The 24150-nt window shown below is 35.3% G+C and overlaps 1 protein-coding gene across 3 annotated transcripts in view; it reads right to left on the reverse strand.

Annotated features, from left to right (window-relative positions):
* LOC113509133 (glycine receptor subunit alpha-4) overlaps positions 1 to 24150 on the reverse strand; it is a 93470-nt gene that overhangs the window by 26789 nt on the left and 42531 nt on the right. For 2 of the 3 annotated variants that reach the window (XM_052895300.1, XM_031907691.2), the window contains exon 5: positions 14401 to 14555. In XM_052895300.1, the coding sequence (XP_052751260.1) occupies positions 14401 to 14555 (155 nt within the window). Of the gene's footprint in view, positions 1 to 3414; positions 3448 to 14400; positions 14556 to 24150 lie in introns of all 3 variants that reach the window. The other variant, XM_031907690.2, reaches the window with a different exon arrangement.

Genomic DNA, 24150 nt, shown 5'->3' on the forward strand with positions numbered 1-24150 from the left:
CTATATGTGGACAGCACGTCGGCCGCCTGTGCAGCCAACAGGCTTCAACGGGCGGTGGACGAGCTGGCCTACTGGTTCAGAAAATGGCGCATCGAAGTCAACCCAGATAAAAGCGCCGCCGTGCTTTTCACGGCCAAAGAAAACCATCCCTTCCCGCCTCTATTCAGCTGTTTGGCACGCCCGTCCCCTGGACGAACGAAGCCAAATACCTAGGCGTGACACTAGATTCCAAGTTGAGTTTCGCATCTCATCTTAAGCGCGTCCGAGGCCTGGCCAATTTTATACTGGGACGCCTCCATCCCTTTATTAACAAGCGCAGCCAATTGTCGCTTAACGCAAAGCTGACGCTCTATAAAGCATGTATAAGACCGGTGATGACGTACGCTAGTGTCGTCTTCGCCCACGCCCTTCCTTCATTACTTAACCCCCTTCAGGTGGTGCAAAATAAATTTCTGCGACGGGCCACGGGCGCCCCGTGGTACGTGCGCAACGTGGATCTACACCGCGACCTCAAAATACCCACTATAAGGCAATTTATGAAGCAAGCGTCTCGACGCTACTTTGCCTCAGCCGAGTCCCATTCAAATCCGCTCATAGTAAGAGCGGTCAAATACAAACCCCCCATAGAGAACGTCGCTCCAAAACGTCGTCGCCCGAGGCACGCACTCTTGGACCCCGATGATCCAACTACGACGGCAAACGCGTCTCCCTCCCTACCTACCGCGGAACCCTCGACAAGAGCCCCTACAAACACACCCACACATCGCACACACCGCCCCCGCCGGCGGGGGCGAAGAACCCTCGCGACACACGGTCCGCGCGCGATCAGGTTTGCGCCCGAGCGCATAACAACCGCGTCGCAATCTCACCCACCCAGACGTACCGACCCTTCGCCGTCCCTCGACGGGGGTCGAAGTGCGGTGGCCTAAGCCGAGGCCGAGCCACTCTGGCGCCCTTAGGCGCACACACACACCGCAGTCCATAAGAAAGAGTCGACACCTCTGTCGCTCCCCTCTCGCGGGCTTGAAGTGCCATCAGCACTCGCCCCTGCATTCGCGTCCGGTGAAGCTGTAAAGGCCACACACGGCCAACAGCAAACACATTCAGAAAAAAAAAAAAAAAAAAAAAAAAAAAAGCAAACACAACTGCTTTACGAATAAGAAGTTGGTGCAAATTTTTTTTGTAGTAGAATAATAATAAATAATTTATTCAAGTAAATTTAATCATAAGTATGTTTGAAAAGTATTTTTTTTTATAAATCTACCGCCCAATTCAGAATGCAATTTGAGCTGAGAAGAACGGGCAAGAAACATTTACAATAAAAAATATGAATGGATAAAATGTTCGTTACAAACTATGTATTGATAAAAAAAAAGAAAATAAAAAGCTACAACGCTACAATCAATTACAGTATTCCTGAACAGACTAGATTCAAATGCAACGTATTCTTTAATTAACGGTATAGTTCGCTAGTGGCTAGTGGCGTAGTTGATTAACCAAAGGCCCTGGGACCAAAAATAAACCTAAGAATACAGGTGAGTTCTCCGCAAATTTCAAACAAAGATGTTTGAAACTTAATGGAAATTTCCCCGTATTTTTTCAAATAAGTTGCCATTACTAAAGTCGCGTTCCTGGAATCTGGTTTATTTATATTCCGAACGTGGAAGAAATTTTCACTAGTTCAATTTACAGTTTGTAAGTTAGAGTCCGAGGGGCCTCTGAGCTTGGGGCCCCAGGGGCACTGCCCCGTCTAATTCTCCGGTAGTTACGCCATTGCTAGTAGTGCACTTTTTAAATAATCAATCAAAAACATTGAAAGATGTTTAATTGTTTTTTAAAATTGTGAGACAATTGTTTCGTTGTCATACTTAGTTACGAACACTCTTAAAAAATACGATAGAAAAGATTTTTATTGATTATTCGTGTGATAAAGGAACTGACAAATGAATTTATCGATAGATATGTTTTTGCTACTGCATAAATGAAATAGAACCAGACGGCGCACGACGTAATAAAGCATCATTAATTTAATTTGAATTGGACTTCAACACGAGCACTATTATATCAAAATTTCATTAATCGAATAAGTTTTTTGAATTATGTTTGTAAATTTTTTAAAAGCTATTTTCTTTCAATTACAATAACAGTATAAATTTGTACTATTTAATTATACCCAAAGTGGGGTTATAAAATATAGGGACGGAAACCAAAGTTTTGGGTCATTGGGTAAATTTACATAAATAATACTATTTTATAATTATAGATTAGTTGTGAGGAATAACTTTCTAAAATTTAAATGGATGACATTTCATATTTGGACGATATGAAAGTTTAGACGTTAATTTAAAATTTAATTATTTTTTCAGGTTTAAAATAGAGAAAGTTACAAGGTTTGATTTATTGTTTTCCTATCTGTTTATTTACGGAAATAAATATTTAAGGTCGTTGCTATTATGTTTACATTAATTATTTTTGTTTTTATAACATTTTTGGAATGACTCAGTTTACCAGTGGCAAAACTTGACTCCTACTTTATACAAAGTCGTAAAACGTAGAGTTATTTACTAAATGGATGCTCGTATTTATAAATACAAAATTGAAGACGGTGTTATTTATTGTTATTTACGAAATAAAACTACCCTTTCAATTAGTGTTCTACAATTATAGAGCTTTGTTTTCATTTCATTTCCTATTTAAGAGCTGCTCTCTTGTCGGTGGAGCTCTCGCCATTCACTACGATTTTCAGCGAGTCTCTTCACCACTTGATACGACACGACACGAACTGTTTCCTAGATCTGCCTGATGTAACTATGCCTTGGTTTTCCCCTTCCCCTGTTACCTTCTATTATAATGTTCATAAGTTAGTTTTTTTTACAACACGGGGCAAACGAGCATGCGTCTCACCTGATGGTAAGTGACTTCCGCCGCCCATGATCACCCACAACACCAACGGTATTGCAGGTGTGCTGCCCTTAACTTTTTAAAAGGCCGGCATATACGGAATATGCTCTTTTCTTGAAGGTTATTATGTTGTATCGGTTCGGAAATACTGCTACTGGAAGTTAATTCCAAAGACTGGTTGTACGTGCAAGAAAGTGCCGTATCAAGTGTCCTAACATTTTTTCCCTTTTGACTTTTTTTATAAGTAATTATAAATAAAAACGAATCATATGGCACTGTACTCAAAATATTATCTTTTTTACTGCATTATCATTCGATAAGTCCAATGCATTTTTTGTTAAAAGTGCCCTATGAAAATCGATTGTGGCATAAAACTTCGAAAAGTGGCTATCAATAAGCTATGAACCAGTGAATACTCAGCGAACAAAATGATTGGGTGATGGCGAACATGATATCATAAACGTTGCACATGATTCGACTAATGGTGTGAATAAACCATGGGAGGTATCCTACCAGCCGATTCATGACGGTAATGTAACGCTCCTCCTAAAATTAAAGAGCTGGTTAAAATATATTTGTATATTTTTTTTATTATCTTTAGTCAACGGTGACATGAGTACCTACTAATGCTGATTAAAGGGTAGAGGGGATTATTAGTAATCATGTCAACATTATATTTGCCATTAACTGTCCACTGCTGAACATAGGTATCTCCCATAATTATCCCAATTCTGCCAGTAGTTGCCAAGTTTGATAGACAGGTTGGCAATCACAGGTTTTAATAATGTTTTAAAAGGGATGCTGCTTCTATCATTCGACCATTAAGTTCCCATAGTCGCCTTTTACTACACCAGCGGGAAAGGAAGGGGTGGCCCATTCTTTACCATGGTTACACGGCGTCAATTCCAATGCTGGAAATAAATCCTATTAAGTCAATTTTCATGCGATACTCCCTGGAAACCATCGTGGTTTATTACTGTTGAATTGGTCACGATGGCCTAAAATACCTGTTTAGATTCTCACTTATCATTTCACTGGTGACTCGTCAGTGTATACCGAAAGCGTAGGTGGATTTTCCATTCCATTATCATCCATTAACTAGTGTTAGTACTTGGACTTCATATATTAGCTAACAGCCCACCTAATGGAAAGCGGTAACCGACGCCTATATACTTGAACTGCGTCATTTATGGGTATTATGGTATCCTTCATGCGTTGTCATGGCTAGATATTGAGTTAGTTCAGTTGTTGTTATGCCTATATGTGGTTTATTTTTCCATACGCAGTAATTTCTTGCCTTAGAAGTAAAATACAGTCTGGCAAGAATAGCTACTTGGTGGAAGGAACATGAATTAAATAAATTAGATGAGTTTTCAATAAAGACATATAGAAATATATTTGCACTTGATACGTTTTTGTTTTTTGTGTTTCTATAGAAATAGTAAATTAATCTAGTTGTAAATATTTTACGTTATATAAGTGAATTTATTAATATATTCGTTTACAATTCATTAATAGAACTAAACTTGTTCGTTTGGACATATAGTTAGATAATTTCAGGTATTTTTTGTTTATACCACAAAGGTGGCAAACATGCATACAGCCCGTCAGATGGTAAAGGGTCATTGTAGCCTATGGACGCCTGCAACACCAGGGATGTCACGTGCGCGTTGCCGACCCTTATATTAACTTAAAGTACATTTAAAGAGTTTTGTGTTCATTTAGTACTCGTATAATGGCATTGTATCCAATTTTAATATATTGTTTTTTCTTTTCGAATATTCAGTATTAATCTTCTATAAATATTTGAATCAATTTCTTCATTCATTAGTCTCGCTAAAATCCGAAAAAGTCTTAACCGATTTGAATATGTTTTGTTTGTTTTTTTTTCTCGCTCAAATACAGGAATGCTTTAAATTAAAAACAATAATCAGAAAACCCCTAAAGTTCAGCTGAAAACACGAAAAATTAAAATAAAGCTATTTTTGTATGAGAATCGCTACTTCGGATTATTTTTAATAGATGGTATGGTAAAATTTATCGGATCGGATACAAATAAATTATTGAGTAATAATGTATTTGTAAATAGAATTCTAATCAATTTTATGGTATCATTTACACGACATGTGATGAATGGATGTGCTCTGTGGGAAGCAGTGATGTCAGAAAATGTTAACAGTGACATTGGTAGGAGAAATTGTGAACATAAATGATACCACATACGAAGTTAAATAAGTCGTTTCATTTCTCTGAAGCAATATGCAATCTTATTAAGCGTATTTGTAATTTAACTAATTAATTTTCGCCTTAAAATTAATGCTAACTCTTTCCTCTATGTATCCTCTTACGACAATAACGAGAGATAAATGGGGGGGGGGGGCCATTTTACGCCGAGACTATCCGATAATATATGTATATTGGGGGGAAAGGGATTGTTAGTAATGGGGTCAAATAGCCCCATTACTAGCAATATACCCTGTCAGGTCGACCTCCACGTGGTTCCCCCTGGAAACCATCGTGTAGTTGAATTCATCTAGTTGAATTCGTCAGGATGGACTAATTGACCTGCTTCATCCTCACCTATCATCCTTCATTGGTGCCCCGCCAGTGTATACCGATAGCGCGGGCGGGGTTACTATAGCATTATCACCCATTAAAAAAAATATATGTATATATATACATATGTATATTAAAATTATTGATATTTATTATTCAATTTTTATTAGTTTACTGCAATGAGAAGGGGTTATAAATTATATTTATTTTGTTCTTAAGATTAAAAGGTGTATTCCAGCATCCCGAGTTGACGATTCCATTACAAGCATGCACATTGATTATTTAACAAAAGCGATCTTTTATTATTTTTTTTTATAAATAAATCAAAGGACTGGATATCTTTAAAGTCAACTACACACATCTCTTGCACTATCTACTCATACTATCTTAACTCATCTAATATATGTATGCACGTTGGTTTCGGAGACTTGAAACCTAATTTTAGACATAGTACAATTAAATAAATACACACAATAGAGAACAACGTCTGGTGTTAAGTCTGCCAAATATACATATAATGCTACTGTGCATTAATCTTTAAATAAATAAATAATGTTGACATAGACTTAAAACATTAACTGTTGTGTTTCTTAACCCTCTGACCGTATATTTTTTTTCGCTTAATTTTTCCACAAATCTTTGACAACAAACAGAAGTACGAGTATTTAGCGAGATTCTGAGAAAAAATCGCGAGAAAACAACACCGCCAATACACATAAAAAATGCGAGCACGTCGAAATCGCGGGATGCGAATTAAACTAGTAGATACTGCACGCAGAAATAGCGGGATGCTCGGTCAGAGGGTCAAAGGTTCTTCTTAGCAGATAACAACTTTCTTAACTCTGCATTTATAAAAAATGACGATTTAAAAGTGCTTGTGAGCAAGTCTATTTGAATAAAAGGGATTTGAATTTTAGATGTCCAGATAACAAATAGTACTTTTTGTTTTTTATACCACTGAGGTGGCAAACAAGCATACGGCCCACCTGATGGTAAGTGGTTACCGTAGCCTATGAACACCTGCAATACCAGAGGTATTACGCGTGCGTTGCCGACCCTGAAGAAACCTCGTTACCCCCCTTTTGAAGAACCCCATGCTGTAGTCTCTTGGGAAAACCTCGGCAGGGTACTTATATCTAATTGCCATAGGTTATTATAGTCTCCCTTGATATTTGCATACTTCCATTTTCTCTAATTAGTTCATCATTACTAGGCATTATTAATATTATGAATACAAATGTAAGTTTGTTTGTTATCCCTTTACCTTTTTGTACTTTAATGTCTCAATCAATTGTCATGAAATTTGGTATACGGTATAGAGAAAGATATAGGCTATTCACATGGAAGATATCGCGGGTAAAAGTTAGTGGTGAAATACTAGCTATACTATGCGGCTTCGCCTATACAAATTACTGTATAAAATATCCTACGTTATAAGTTAGGATACATATATGTATATACCTATAGATACCTATCCATGTTTCAAATTTCACTCAAATCCATTCAAGTAGTATGTCCGTGAAAGTAATAAATATCCATCTATCCTGACAAATATATCGCATTTATATTAATTTACTTTAGTAAATATTAACAACAATGTAATAAATACTTTAGTGATATTACTAGTTATTTAATTAGAATTATGTTGTTTAATTCCGCTACCATTGTTATGTGTGTGACGGCCAAAATTCGAAGATTGACCACCACTATTACTTTCAGAAGTTCGAAAACCTATCATCATCATCATCGTCATCATATCAGCCGTTAATTGTCCACTGCTGAACATAAGCCTCTCCTATGTAGGATTATAGCAGTAGTTTGGCAGACAGATTGCCAACCGCAGTTAGGCTTTGGAGATATTTTAAGAGGGCCGCTGCTGTCCATCCCTCGTCCTTTCTTAGTTAATTCATTCGACATCTATGGGAAAGGAAAGGGTGGCCTATTCTATGCCGGGAACCCACGGCTATACTATCCAACGACAACCTATCATATTAGGTATCAATCTTCGACTGTCATTATATTGACGCATATTATGCGACACGTGTTTTACGACACGTGTTTTACTTCTAAACGAAGCATTTTTAGGAAAATTATTTGATCACTCCACAAAACCGTTGATAACCGTTCGGTACCCAAATTGTGAAACGTGCCACAAGTATATTTGGCGTGTACAAAGAAGTATATTATTTCTATCTATAATATTTACTCCAAATCCCTTTACACACGTCTATTGTTTTATTTGCTTTCATATCTTTGCTCTTTTATTCACGCCAGTACTGGAGACTTGAGTTTTAGATGTCAGCACATTTTATTTACATGTATAAATTATAATAAATTTAAAGAATAAATATTTAATATGTTTTAACAAAACATTAAGATGTAACTATTTTTTTTTTATTCAACTTAGAATGGCAAACAAGCTGACGGCCCACCTTATGAAAAGTGGTAACCGTCGCCTATATGAACATAACACAGTATACTGTTTTGCCCATGATAGCCCCCATGCGTTGCCATTCCTGAGGACCCAGGTGTTATTCCTCTGTACCCTGTAAATTCACTGCCATATCCCACCCTTAAAATCGAAACACAGCCATGCAAACACAACTGCTTCACGGGACAGAGGTGCTCAAGCAAACGATTTTTGTACAGTCTCCCTCTGATAAACTAATTCTTTAAAAGATTATTCGTATTATTTTTAGGAGAATTCCATTACACCGAGTACTTTAAATGTAATATTAAATGTTTAAATGTAATATTAAATGTAGCTATGGAATTTAATTCTCTCAATAAAATTCAAATTGAATAAAAAGGGGATTTAAATAGGATTTGTCGGTCGCAAGAATACTTCTACAGAATACTGTAGATAAATAATATTACTGTTATAAAGGTGTGACCTAGGTAAATAAGGTTGGAAACCCAAATCTCGTATAGAGAAAAGATTTGAGTCTGAAATATGCATACAATACTAAAACGGCTTAGGTATTTCGTACAGGTACTCGCTTGGGGATGTAGCTGACTTTAAATGGGATTCTACAGCTCTTTTGTTATGAATTGAAAGGTTTTGTTTTAATGGGAGAAGATAGTATGGCAACTCCCCTACGCTATTGGTATTGGTATACGGGGTACCAATGAGAGAAGAATGCAAGTCAGTTGGCCCATTGTGACAAATTCATTAATGATTAATTAACGGTGATTTTTAGGGGGATCCGCGAGATGGTTGACCTGTGGTACATTGCTAGCAATGAAATAGCTATTAGATTCCATTACTAACGATCCCTTTTCTCCAAGTTGGAAGGTATATCGTTAGGTTTTTAACCAGTAGGAGTACGACAGTGTTTTACTGAACTAAAAGTTGTTTAGTGGAAGTCCATATCACTGATTAGTTCATTACCTATTTATGTTTAATTCCCCTACCATTAGTATACGTGCAACTGCCAATATCTAAGGATTAACTACTTATTAGTAATTATCAATCTCTGACCATTATTCGTACTGCAACATGTGTGTACACATGTTGCAGTACGAATTTCACCTTTAAACGATGCCTTTTCGATGACACGATACCAACTTTTTCTTCGGTCTGCTTGATGTAACTGTACCTTGGTCTCCCCTCTCCCCTTCTTCCTTCTATCTTAACTTATATTATATGTATACATGATATTGATCTGTTCCACACAAAGCCGCATGCAATTAAATTGCAGATAGCAAAATCATTCTTTGGTTCTCGTCCTGCTGTACCTAATTGACTATTTTATTAATGTTGCTTTGCTTTATATTGCTTTTGTTTTGTTATTATATATTAAGCTAAAAGGTGTCTCATAAAAATTTATAACTTTTTAATTATTATAGCTGTGTATATGTATGCGTGTGTATGTATATGTTTATACATATATATGTATATGTGTATATGTATGTGTGTAAGTATATATTTTACATATATAAAAACCGATCAGTTGTGTCATTACGCAAATGTGAAAACGATTCATGGCTTAACATAGATATAAGTTTGATTATGTATTGACTGTAATTCAGCTGTATGTTTTCCAAAAAATAAATAAATAATGTTCATAAGTTCGTCGTATCGTATGAATTGTCCCAACATTTTTTTTTCTTCTCACTCAACAGTTTTTATAATTTGTCTCTCCTTCTTAACCCTAAGTTGGACCTCTACATTACTAATTCGATCTATTCATCTAATATTTTCCATCCCTCTCTAGCACCATATTTCAAAGACTTTATCTGTTTTTTTCTTTGCGTTACTTAGATAGACTAATAGTTATTCACCTTTTATAACCATATAAAGCTATACTTATGATATAGCTCTTAAAAAATCGTCTTCTCAAGTCAAACAAATATTCGCTTCAAACAAATACAGAACGCTTCTCATTAACAATCCCTTATAAAGCTAAGAGTACAGTTGTGTTTCGTTAACAATACAAAATTACAGATGCTTGTGTCGGTCCTTGGTGTATAAAGATATTTCTACATTCACGCAATGGTAATTACAGGCGCACGTAACAATACTGTTGGGAGCCTTCAGTGTACTCGTATATTTATTGGGAGCGGTAAACAAGCTGCCAGCTCTGATGGTGAGTGGTAACTACCGTCTATAAATACAACATCCCCGTGGATCTCAGACATACATATTATCTATACCTACTACTCTTATGTATTACCGCCTTTGAAAACTACCATTTACTGCTGAAATACGGAGTAGTAGAAAAGTTTTGTTAGATCATTTCTGTGGTAATATTTATTTAGGTTTGGAATTTTATTAAGGATTTAAATCTAACATACAGAGTGAGCTGTATGATCCCGGTATAGAATGGCTATATATATATATATATATATATATATATATATATATACATAAAGGAAGAGCCTTTCCCGTGGGTATTGTAAGAGGCGACTAAGGGAACTTAATGATTGAGGGATGTAGCAGCGTCCCCCTTAAAACATCACTAAAGCCTAACTTTGGTTGCCAATCCGCCTGCCTAAACAAGGTAAATTCTTAGATTGCTACTCGCATGTATATATATATATATATATATATATATATATATATATATATATATATATATATATATATATATATACTTTATATATAAACCCTACCCTATGTTATTCTCTTTCGGTTTCTCAAAGTTAACTAAAAGAAATCCCTTCAAGTGATAAGTCCGTCTGTGTACTTTGTCATTTTTTATTACTTTTATAAAGTTTATACAAACAAACTTTTTTTCCTAATATAATATTTTCAAAACCATATTCTTTTCTACCGCTGCCACTCCTCCGACCGACACGATATTATTTTAGTGGATATTATCATAAATTTTCGTCCATAACACAATCATATGGGCATATGTTTTTATTTCTCCTTATTCATGCACATACATTATCCATTTTCGTATAGTAAATGTTATTAAAATGTATGGATGCGAGCTGTTCTACATTTACAATAATAATATTATGAACTACGTAAAATAAGTGGTAAATTTATTGCCTATAAGGTATTTTTTTTTTTAATACGGCAAAGTAGATGTCGAATTTTTTTTATGTAACGTAGAATGGCAAACACCTGATGGAAAGTGGTAACCGTCTCCTAGACATGAGCAGTACCATGGACATAACAGACTATACTGTTTCGCCCATGATACCCCCCATGCGTTGCCCTTCCTGAGGACTCAGGTGTTATTCCTCTGTACCCTGTAAATTCACTGCCATTATCCCACCCTTAAAACCGAAACACAGCCATCTAAACATCTTCCTTCATCATGATTATCATATTAGGCGTTAACTGCCCCCTGTTGAACATAGACTTCCCCCTAAAGGTGACAACCGTGACAAACTCAAACCAAAATACCGAATATACGAGGTTACTATTATATAAACTTTGTCAGTCTGTTTGACTTTTGGGTCTTTAACATTTAGCATATTTTGCTGAAATTTAATATGGCTATCTTGAAGATTTAAAAGTCCTTGAAAAGGATTTCTTTAAGACAGGGGTTCCCAAACTTATTTTGTTTACTGCTCATTTTGAGAATAAATGGTTTTTTAGCACCCCCATTTTTTACTTACTTAAAAACCACTATTACTTCAAGATCAACAAACAAGTCTCTACACAACACTGCCCTTTTTTTCTGGGTCTCTTACCGCCCCCCTTTAAGCCTGCAGCACCCACAAGGGGGCGTTATCACCTACTTTGGGAAAGGCTGCTTTAGGACGAAATGAAATGAACAAAGTCACGGGTAAGATCTAATATTCTTATAGTAATAGAACAGTGACAGTCGACATTAAATGTTATTTAGTAGTACCATAGTATAAGAAACAGCGCGTCATGAGCCAAAATAGCTCAAAGTTCAAAGATTAAAAAATTACAGATAAAAATTATTAAATTAAAAAAGTTTTTGTATGGTAACCTCGTCCTGGGAATCGTAGTGTGGGACAATCCCCACGTAGTAGCATTCACTTCAAATTACAGAGAGCTAGTGTACGCAAGTGGATCGGGAGCGTTCTTTGTGGCAGTCTATGATGGAGGCCTATGTTCATCAGTGGACAGATAATGATCGCTAATATGATGATGATGAGGATGATGACGATTATTATTACTAGGACTAAATAATATTTAATCATTAAAATAGAGATTTGTTAAACTCTATTTAGATATATAGTATTTTAAATTATTTTTGTAATAAGACCCTTGATGTCTACGTTCTAAAGCTTTGTTTTGAATGACACACGAAATAAAATGAATTTTTTGTAATAATTCCAGATTATGATCTCATTCAAACCCATTCAGTTGACTACCAAATATTAAAACGGTTTTTATGTTCGAAGAATTAGTAAAAGTTCAATATGCATTGTAAATAAAAATTCGCTTTTAACTTTAAAAACTGTTTAAAATCACTTAACTGGATTCGAAAATAAATAATTCAGCCAATATTGATGAAAATGGAAGAGCCCTCTAAAATATTAGTGGTGAAAGTTGTTTTAAAATTGTAATAAACAGAAGGTGACTTTTAAAATCATCTTTTTGAATAAAATAAAATCGTTTTACTAGCAGCCCGTCCCGGCTTCGTACGGGTGGACATTTTTAGAACATTTTAAAAAGTGGTTATTGTGACATAACGATAATAGTTGGATATATAGTATCGCGAAGTTTTTTGTAGTAATTGATATTTTCATCAATATTGTAGAACATACTTTTGTTCTATCACCAATAGTTTCTGCATCGTATGCGACGAAAGATATTTTATAGCATTTTTTTACACCTTACGTTACGTAAGATGTAGAAAAATGCACTTTAGTAAGGATCCCTAATCTTTTCTAGCAATAAATATATAGCCTATGTTACTCAGGGTGAATGTAGCTTTCTAATGGTGAAAGAGTTTTTGAAATCGGCAAAGTAGTTTTTAAGTTTATTCATTACAAATATACATACACACAAAAATACAAATCTTACCTCTTTATAATATCAGTGTAGATGTAGATAAATTGTGATGGGCCGGCGCTATTTTATAAGGGAATGGTCTCTCAAATGCGAGCAGTAATATTCTGCTTTTTATACGTAATAAAATAAAGGTCACTTTACTTCACCAATATTAAAACGTAGGCAGTATTTATAAAATAGACCGTCTGCGTTGCTTTGCATTTTTTTTATTGGATGAAAATGGAATAGTAACCCCGCCTGCGCTAACGGGATACACTGGCGGAGCACCAGTGAAGGGTGATCGATGAGGATGAAAACAGGCCAGTTAGCCTATCAAGATGAATTCATCAGGAATTAATCATGATAGTTTTCAGGGGGAACCGCGAGGAGGACGACCTGGTTAAGTATATTGCTAGCAATGGGATTCTCAGTCTCCATTACTAACAATCCCTTCCCCCCCCCCCTAACGTGGCTTTGCATTACAATTACGTATTTTATCATAATAGGTAGAATATAAATATAAGAGTGCTTATTTTTGAGAGAAAGGGTTTTTGATGATTTTATTAAGACACACAGAGAATATTGTACAATCATTAGAGAAGCAAGTTTAATACTGGCAATTGAGAAATACTCGCGTTGCCATGGTAACGGAATATAAGAAAAATGTTTTCAATTTAAAATTATTCGTAAATTTAGAACATCGTTTTTTTATTTGTTTTGAAATCAATGAAATAAATCAGGTATCCCTTAAGATCCTCGTTCAGGCTTTATTAAGGATGGTCATAAGTAGGTTCACCGATAGAAATGAGTTCTAATCATCTTTTGGAATCTTGTTGATCATTGTTCAGAATGGATTTTCTTAATAGTATTAGAGAAATTATTTTTAACTTACAGTATCCACACACAGTTATGTTATATATATATATATATATATATATATATATATATATATATATATATATATATATATATATATATATATATATATATATATATATCTTTATTTGAAATACAACTGTTTTTATCAAAAATTATAGTTTATATATAATTTACTATTTTGTATTTTTTAATGTTTGTTACCTTATAATTCTGTCAGTTCTAAAACCGATTTGGATTTTTTTTAAGTACGTAGATTAATTAGTTCCATTAATATGTCATCAAAATCGGTTCAATAGTTTAGTTATTTTTTTAAATCAAAATAAATGATTTTGTCACGATTCAAGTCGGTGATTTGTGGAACTTCCCAAATCGAATTATAACTGACGTAGTTATGAGGTAATAAACCTCTTTTTTGAAGTCGGTTGAAAATATTCAAAATCTATTTTAAACCATTACGCATAGTAAAATTGCAAAATAAAAAAATAAGAATTGAACGATCTCCTACAATGTTACCACCGCCAATATATTTAAATATAAAAGTAACGAAATACGATGTATGTATGTTTTTTTACATTAAGATATAATTTACAACGATTTCATATGAGACGTTATATTAAAAATATTCACTCATTTATTACCTGTAACTTTGGAATTTAAAAAGTACGGATCCGGATGCCATAGGTTGTCGAAAAATTCCGGAGGCAGTGTCACGTGATCGTCGCCTTCTTCAAAAATGTCCTCGGGAAGTTGGAGTCGGCTTTCTCTCCATGTTTGTCGGATAAACATATCGACTCTGAAAAATGGAAAAGAAAACGTTATATTGAACTAAAAGCCACCAAAGCTTGCCAAATTGGTAAGCCTCCCAAGAGTGGCAACTACTGGCAAACCTCACTTTTAGGGGAAAGTCTATGTTCAATAGGGGGCAGTTAACGCCTAATATGTAAATCATCATGAAGGAAGATGTTTGGATGGCTGTGTTTCGGTTTTAAGGGTGGGATGTGGCAGTGAATTTACTGGGTACAGAGGAATAACACCTGAGTCCTTAGGAATGGCAACGCATAGGGGGTATCATGGGCGAAACAGTATACTCTGTTATGTCCACGGTACTGCTCATGTCTATAAACGACGGTTACCACTTGCCATCAGGTGGACCGTCAGCTTGTTTGCCATTCTAAGTTGCATAAAAAAAAGAACGGTTAATATGTTGCAAAGGTTGTGAGTTTTTAAATAGCATATATAAAAACTCATAAATGGGGGAGGCCTGTCCAGCAGTGAACAGATGATAGCTGAAATGATGATGATGGTATTGAAACTTCTTATATATCTTATATATAAAATTCTCGTGTCACGGTGTTTGTTACCAAACTCCTCCGAAACGACTTTACCGATTTTCATGAAATTTTGTGTGCATATTGGGTAGGCCTGAGAATCGGCCAATATCTATTTTTAATACCCCTCAATGATAAGGGTGACCCACCCCAAAATATATTTTTTTATTTTTTGACAATTTTTTTTATTTTTATTTTATTATAATTTAGCATTGAAAAATACATGCAACTTTAAATTTTCATCGTTTTACGATCAACCCCTGCATTTTAATTGCGATTTTTATATTTTGTAATAAGTGGTAAAACAACGTTTACGGGGTCAGCTAGTATATATATATATATATATATATGAGGTTAGTGATGATAGCAACCTAAAATATGTTAACTGTAAACGAAAAGGACGTCGAAGTATGTTAGTTGAAGGAACATCCGTAATTTTTTTCATTTTAAATCTGACAAACCAAAGTCACGTATTGCACATACGTGACTTTATAAAATTTTTATTGGATTATTTTTCTGAATTTACCGGATCACGTGACCCAGATCAGTTTTATTGCAACTTCGAGGCTTCACGAGGGGTCCATTTCATAAATAACATACTGGCTACATGAATAACTGAGAAGCAGAGTGGTTCTTGCAATTTTCCAAATTCACTTTGCTCAGGCAAATATGACTCTTTTCGTGTCTAATCATATACTTTTTAATATTATAAATGGGGGGAAGGGATTGTTTTTCTTAAGGACGATAATGGAATAGTGACTCCACTTGCACTAATTGTATACACTAGTGGAGCACCAATAAGCGATAATGGGTTAGAATGAAAAGGCAGGTCAGTCAATAATAAGGTCAGTTACCCCGTCGTGATGAAAACGCCTGAAATTCAGCACGATAGTTTTTAACAATCCCTTCCGGGGAGAAGGGAAGGAAGGGAAGGGATCCTCCGGGAAAGGATTGTTAGAAACAGGGACTACTGGGAGAGAAAGGGATTGTTAGTAATAGGATCTACCAGTTCCACTACTAGCAATGTACCCTATCAGGTCGACCTCCACGTGGTTCCCTCTGGAAACCATCGTGGCTAATTCTAGTTGAATTCGTCAGGATGGGCTAACTCCATTGCTAGCAATATACCCACTCAGGTCGATCTCCACACAGATCTTCCTGGAATCTATCGTTATTTCCTAATGAACTCACATATCACTCACTGGTGCCCTATCAACGTATATCATTAAGGCAGTATAACATTAACAAAGTGAGTTTGTTTGTTGCGCCTTAACGGTTGAACCGGTAACTATGAAATTTGTTATTGTTACACGTATTACATGGGATCGAGAAGGATATAGGCCACTTTTTATTCCGGTCAATGAACATAGTCCGTTTACGCAGACCAAGTCACGGGCAAAAGCTGATAGTGTAATATAGAGAGAGACGTTAGGTGAATACATAAGTTTGGACCTCCAATACTAAACAGCTGGACGCAACTTGTTAATATGGGAAGCTGGACATTTTGTTTTATTTATTTAATTTATTTATTTATCTAAGGCAAACAAACAGCTAGAACAATACATAATTATATACTTAATTAGTAATTTGGCAGCCGCTAAAGTTTGCACAAATATAATACAAGTAAAGGAAACACAAAATTAAACAATGTTAAATTAAACAATACTATTGAAAACTACAGCAACATTGTCAATAATAATGCTCAGATGTTAATAAAACCTACTATTTTTTCAGAAAAACACATTATTTGAAAATAATACCTGTATAACCATTAAAAAAAGTAAAATTTGATAATAAATTAGAATAAAAAACATTAGAAAGATTAACATTACCTTTCCCTGACCTATTGATGTATGTTCCTGTGGTCAAAACGATCAGTTTCATTAATAGCACTATCTCTTTAAAGTATATAAAAAGAGTGCAATAGAAATACTAAGAGTATATGCTTTATGAAATAGCAATAGAATGATTTTTTTTTCGACAAATTAATTTTATAAATTCCTCCGGCCTTTCATAAAGGCCTCCCCCATAAACTTCCATAAGGAACGATTCTGCGCCACCTGCATCCATCGACTCCCTGCAATGCATTTGAGGTCGTCACTCCATCTAGTGGGAGAGTCGTCTGCGTTTGCCTATATGGGGTCTTCGCTCAAGAACCTTTCTTCCCCATCGATTGTCGATTCTTGATAAGGTAATTAAAATCAATTAAAACAGTCTCTTCTTTCCATTTAAAAAGAATACCGTGCGAACAAAATTGATTTGAAATGATAGAGTTAAATCGAGCCACCTTTCTCTTTGATACCCACGCGAATAGGGACAAAGCACAGTGCACTTTGGCAAAAATGGGAAAATGGAAATAGAATTTTCCAAATGCCAACCTACACATGTAGTATAAAGTACTTGTGACTGGAGGAACAATAAGACCGACACATGTCACTTATTCTACAGTGATCGACATAAAATAATCACTCTGCTTCTCTTGATAGTATTATATTTCATACACACACAGTTCCATTCACTTACACGTTCCAAATACGACTGACCTGTCCACAATAACAGAAAAAAACATATCAAAGACACATCTAAAGGAATTTGAGAATAAATAATATAAATACAAATAAAAATATATTAAAACGTCAGCTGGCCAAGTTAGCAGAAACAATGTTAACGTACTGACAAACTGACAATGCAATTATAAAAACGAAAATGTTTAATATTCGTGTTTTGTAAATGTTTGCATGTGACAGTTTTAGATTTAGGCAAAATAGCATAAATTCTGGTATCTGTTATTTTTTTATTTGTAATTCGTGGCCATTCTCAGTTTTATTTGGTTTAAATTACATATTTATATCTGTTGACGTCGTCAATTTATAATTAATCTACCCTAATCTTATATTTAATACCCCCTCTCATATTCTTTTCCTGCATGCTCCAGTATTACCTTGAAAGCCTATGAAGCAACATCGGCGGACGATTGTGACGTATTCCCGCTGATATCTGCCCATGCTAGGTGAAAACCACCCTTCTTGACCGTGTGTGAGACGTCGCTTCATCGTAGCTGTCTTTCGTTTTCCTACCATCTATCCACGCTGGATAGACCGTGATACACCACTGATACGGTCCACATCCGCTGATCGCAAAACGGAGATGACCTTTGGCCAAGAGGAAGCGCTGCAAGGCCCTGGACGGAACTATTGCCGTCAGCGGAGGCACAGAGGTGGTGAATGTAGCTCACTACTTCATAGCTAAAGGTCAGCTCTCGTCCCTCTTAACGTACATCTTCGATATTGAACCAGACATTTAGGGTCGGCAACGCACGCGTAATACTTCTGGTATTGCATGTGTTCATAGGCTACGGTAACCACTTACCATCAATTAGGCTGTATGCTTGTTTGCCGCCTCAGTGGTATAAAAAAAGACTGCAGTATGTTCATTAGGAACTTAATATTGGTTTCCCGCAAATACAATATCTTATTTTTTTTGTAACACTTTATGTGTTTAATTGGAGCTTATAAATACGTATTTATTATTATTATTTGCCAATTATTATACAAAATATTTATTATTTTTCTATAATGCTGCATTTAAACATTATTGGCTGTGTGGTTTTGGTATAGAATAGGCCACCCCTTCCTATCCCGTGGGTGTCAAAATAGGCTAAGAGGGGGCAAGGAATGGGCAGCAGCGTCCCTTTTAAAACTCTAAAGCCTGACTGCATTTGCTAATCCGCCTACCAGGCGTGGCAACTACTGGCAAAACCTCCAATGGAAGCCTTATGTTCAGCAGTGATTAGTTAAAGACTGTAATGATGATGATGATGATGACTGCATTTCAAAAAACAAATATTTAATATGTGCAATTTTGTGTTCTTTTTTTTCTTAATTTATGTTATATCTAGGTTCAGTACATTTAATTCTAACCAATTCTATACACTTCTATAACAGATCACCATTTTTAAACATGAGCATAATTAAACTTGTTTTATTTATATTCCCGCCAAATCAGCTTCGAGCTTATAACGTGTAGGTGAGTTTTTTTTTAATAGGTGATAATGGAATGCTATCCCCGCCTGCGCTTTCCATACACGCTGGCGCGACACCAGTGAGGGATCATAGCTGATGATGATAGCAGGTCAGTTAGTCAATCGTGATGAATTCCACTAGAATTAACTACGATGGTTTCCAGGGCAACCGCGTGGAGGTCGACCTGATAGGATGTATTGCTGGCAATGGGTCAGTTAGACCCTATTACTAACAATCCCTTCCCCCCTGTATGTGAGTGTTTTACACCTATCTTGTCGTTACATATGTTATTATGATTTTTCTCTTTTACATTACCATTTAACATACTTTACAATCTAAGAGTTAGCCAGTGAAGTAATAGTAGGCTAGTTCATGACTTACTATGAGAATAGGTCGGTCCTTTATCATTGAAATGCAAGAAAAACCCTTTTTAGAATTTTTTTTTATACAACTTAGAATGGCAAACAAGCTGACGGCCCACCTGATGGAAAGTGGTAACCGTCGCCTATAGACATGAGCAGTATCACGAACATAACAGAGTATACTGTTTCGCACATAATACCCCCCATGCGTTGCCATTCCTGGGGACTCAGATGTTATTCCTCTGTACCCAGTAAATTCACGCCATATCCCAACCTTCAAACCGAAACACAGCCATGCAAATATAACTGCTTCACGGTTGAAACACGAATGGGATAGAGGTACCCAAGCAATCGACTTTTGTGCAAAGTCTCCCTCTGCTAAATTGAGAGGGATCTCTGTCTATAGGTATTGTATTAAATCGTTTAGAGTTTAAACAATTTACAAATATTTCGTCTATATTGCAAAAATCACATGAACGAATAATCTTCCACATAGCAAAGTATATAACAATGAAATGCTTGCGTAACATTACATGTCTGTAGCAAGATGGTAAAATATTAAAATGTTTCCATAGATGTTCATGTAAAGGCTCATTCACACGATACCGATGCGTCGCCGCAGTTGTCATTGATTAGTCGCATTAATATGTTGCCATTTTAATTCAATGAAACTCGCATGAAAGATATTTACACTATAAACATATTGGAAAGTTCGCTGGAATAGTGGGGAGGCCAGGTATAACAATGCTTCAGTTCTGGTCTGAACGCCATCTGTGAAGTTACCTCTTAACGAAACCCCGTCGGCATGGAGCCCGCTTCCGTTGAAGAGCAGCGCGTCGTAATCAAGTTTCTCTCGAAACTCGGCAAGAATGGCCGTGAAATTTTTGCCGATCTCAGAACAGTTTATGGGGATGATGCTGTGAAGGAACCAACCGTCCACAAGTGGCTAAAAAGATTCAGAGAGGGCCGAGAAAGCGTTCAAGATGACCCACGTTCAGGACGTCCTTCCACTTCACATTCCGACGAAAACGTGGAAAGAATTCGAACTTGTGTTAATGGGGACCGTCGTTTAACGGTCAGACAGGTGGCTGAAGAGCTTAATTTGGGCAAAACCGTGGTCCACAAAATTCTAAATTCGCCGGATTTGGCCCCGTGTGACTTCTTCTGTTCCCAAAAACCAAATTGGTACTTCGGGGGCGGCATTTGGGGGACATAAATGAGATAAAAAAAGCTTGAGAAACCTACAACTATATATTTATAATGTAAACACCATTTTCCTATCTTATACAATATACTGAATAAGAGGAAAAATTAAGGGATCACTAAAAAAAAGATTTTTTCAAGTAGCTATATTTCCCTTAAAAATGGTCGTACTGGAATTTTAGAAAAAGAATTTCAAAACTCAGTTTTAAGATTTTATGATGAAAAAATTTTTCAAGCAACGTGTTTCGCTCAATCCTAATGAATAACGAAAATATTTTTTTTTATTTTTTTTTCGATTCTAATTTTTGATCTACGAGCTTGAAATTTTTTTTTCAACTTTACCACTATATACATCGGATAGCTTGTTCATTCAGCTTTAATTAGTTTTTTTGCAAAGTTTGATACGACCACTTCTCACTGAGATATCAAACTTTGAATGGAAAAGGGTCTTTTTGTCTTTAACCATCAATATCTCAGCTATTGCTGATCGCATAAGAAAATTAAGGAGGGTCTTGAAATCTTGAATAAATTTCCGACAAAAATCAGCTATGGTTTTATAAAAAAATTTTTTTTATTCATTACATTAATTTGAAAAATCAAGAAAAAAAGGGCTTTTCGTGGCTTTTGGGATAATCAGGCGCTAAGTTGGAAATACTGACCCGTTTTTTTCTGTTTTATTCGATTGAATATTTGAAAAGAATTAAAGGATCACGATTTTGACATTAAATGATCATAATCTTTAATTATTATTACGCCCTTTTTAAAGTACCCTATTTTGTAGTCTCTAGGAAAAATCTTGATAACATTTTACCATACTAAGATCTGACTTAGAACGTTCCGAATCAACATTTTATTGTGAATTAAGCCTTACCTTGTAAAACTTCATACCGTGTTAAATTCGTTTCGGCACCGCCTCAGCGATGTCGTGTGAATATGCCTTAACATTACGCCCACATTGCTTGAGCATAGTCAGAGATCCCCAAATAGTTGAAACGAACTAATAGGCAAGTGGCACGTAGCCTAATGGAATTTCGGGAACGAACAGAAATTAAAATGATTCATAACGTTAAATGAAAATTAATGTACTTATGTAAATAATTTATATAGGATTAAACAGTATTAATATATTAATAAGAAAAACTCTTTGTTAATATTAAACTAGTAAAAACAATATGCGTGTATTCACAAGAGCTCTCACTGGACACTGCAAATTGAACAAGCATATGGCCCAACTGGTCTTATGTCCAAAAAGCGTTTACAGATTTTGTCACAATGAAGAAGAAACGCCGCAGCACTGAATGTGTGGCTCTAGCCCACTTATACGTAAACGATATATCTCCTTTGGAAAATACAATTTATATCCTGAGGAGATAAAAAACATCGCCATAAAAAACATCTTAAAATTCCTATTGATGATAGGAATATGCAGCGAACTTTAAAAATGGGTGAACACAAAAGAACATGGAAAGGTTGCAGTGTCACAGATTTTTCTGCCCGAAAAAGCCTGTCTTTCAATAATAATATATATTTGTATATTTGTTTATGTACTCTAAATGTTAATAGTTGTAGCACTTCAACTACCCACTAACAACATGCTGTCTAACTGCATTGGCTTGACTGGAAGAGGCTTTTGCTCACAATATTTACAAATGCGTTAACAATGTAATTTACAAGTGCAATAAAGAATATAATAATATTATAGTAATTCTCTGGTTTTGGAGAAACAAAAACTGGGATCGATTCTCTCTTATTTATCTTTACAATTTTAAATATAAAATTAATTTATGTAATATAAATTACAGAAAAATTTACTTTAGAGATCAAGATAGAGAATGTGCGCGCCTCATTGAGGTTACTGCTGGTAGCTACTTTGCCCAAAAGATAAGTTTGGCAATCCAAAGCGGTAATGCTGCCAGTATCTTGGGTACGCTGCCTCGATGTGGTGCGTTGGGAGATTACTTATAATTAGTATTTGTATTTAAGGAATTGTATCATCATCATCATCTTCCTACCCTTATCCCAATCATATGGGGTCGGCGTAATATGATTTTATCCATATTACAAAAAGATTTGGTTTTTAGTTTTACAACCGGCCACCTGCCTGATGTCAACCCTCTTTGGGAATGCATTTGTTGGTGGTTTAAGGAATTGTATATTAACTTTAATTTATTGATGTATTGTATGTGATATTAAATTAAATTATGATTAATGTTCATGAAACTGATTTTCATTTTTTAACCAAATTCAAAAAGAAGCAGGTTCTCAAGTCGGTTGTATTTTTTTATATTTGTTACTTGGTAGAGCTACGTCAGTTCTAAATCGATTTTGAAAATTCCTGTTTTGTATGTAAGAAGGCTACAGATTGTGTCCATAGAAATTTTATCAATAACGGTTTAGCAGTTTAGTTTTTAGTTTCAAAATAATTGGTTTTGTCGGGTTTTTGTTCGATACAATCTTTAATTATATGTCTACATCTATAAGCTGCAGCTCGCAGTGCGAACCGAGACGCTGTGACGTAAAGCGCCGTACGCCCCCTGAAGAAGACTTACGTATGAAGTCAAAACATTTGTCGGAACAACAAACATAGTAAGTTCATGAATATCCCATTATACATATTTATTTATTTTACACTGTATTGCATTAATTAAAAAATAATTATTACAGTAAATATTAATAATATTAATGAGAAGCGATACAAGAGGCGGCGTTATCGCTAAGCAATCTCTTCCAGACAACCTTTGAATATATAGAAAAATATATATATGGTGCAATATTATATATATATATATATATATATATATATATATATATATATATATATTGAACTGGTAGCAAATCAAATTAAGTCGAATAATTGCTTGCGGTAAGCTCATGTTATATTGGATTCCAATATTAAGTTCAACAGATACATCAAACAAACTAGTTTGCAACTATAGTCGTGTCTATATATAACTTAATTATTTCAAGCTACATATACAGAAAAATGCCGTTTGGTCCCGGCATAGAATGGGCCAGCTCTACCTTTCCCGTGAGTGTCGTAAGAGGTGACTAAGGGAACTCAATAGTCGAGAGATGGGCAGCAGCGTCCCTCTTAAAACATTACCAAAACCTAACTGCAGTTGCCAGCTCGCTTGCCAAACATGGCGACTACTGGTAAAATATTTCTAAGGCTATGTTCAGCAGTGGACTATTAACGACTGATATGATAATAATTATGTCATTAATTATGACATAATAAAGACAGCAGGAAAAAACTGGACAAATATTGCTACAGATAAGGAGAGGTGGAAAAAGATGGAGGAGGCTTTTACCCTTGGGGACCACTGAAGTGGATAAAAAGCTATAATATAATAATGATAATATATAATATAATATATAATAATAATGATGATAATAATGGTGATGATGATGAGATGAACGACAATTTATTTATTCTTACATTACTTTTACATATTGTCTTTCATAGGTATAAA

Source organism: Galleria mellonella, unplaced genomic scaffold (assembly GCF_026898425.1).
Source record: "Galleria mellonella isolate WM207_F2 unplaced genomic scaffold, CSIRO_AGI_GalMel_v1 utg270, whole genome shotgun sequence".
NCBI lineage: Eukaryota > Metazoa > Arthropoda > Insecta > Lepidoptera > Pyralidae > Galleria > Galleria mellonella.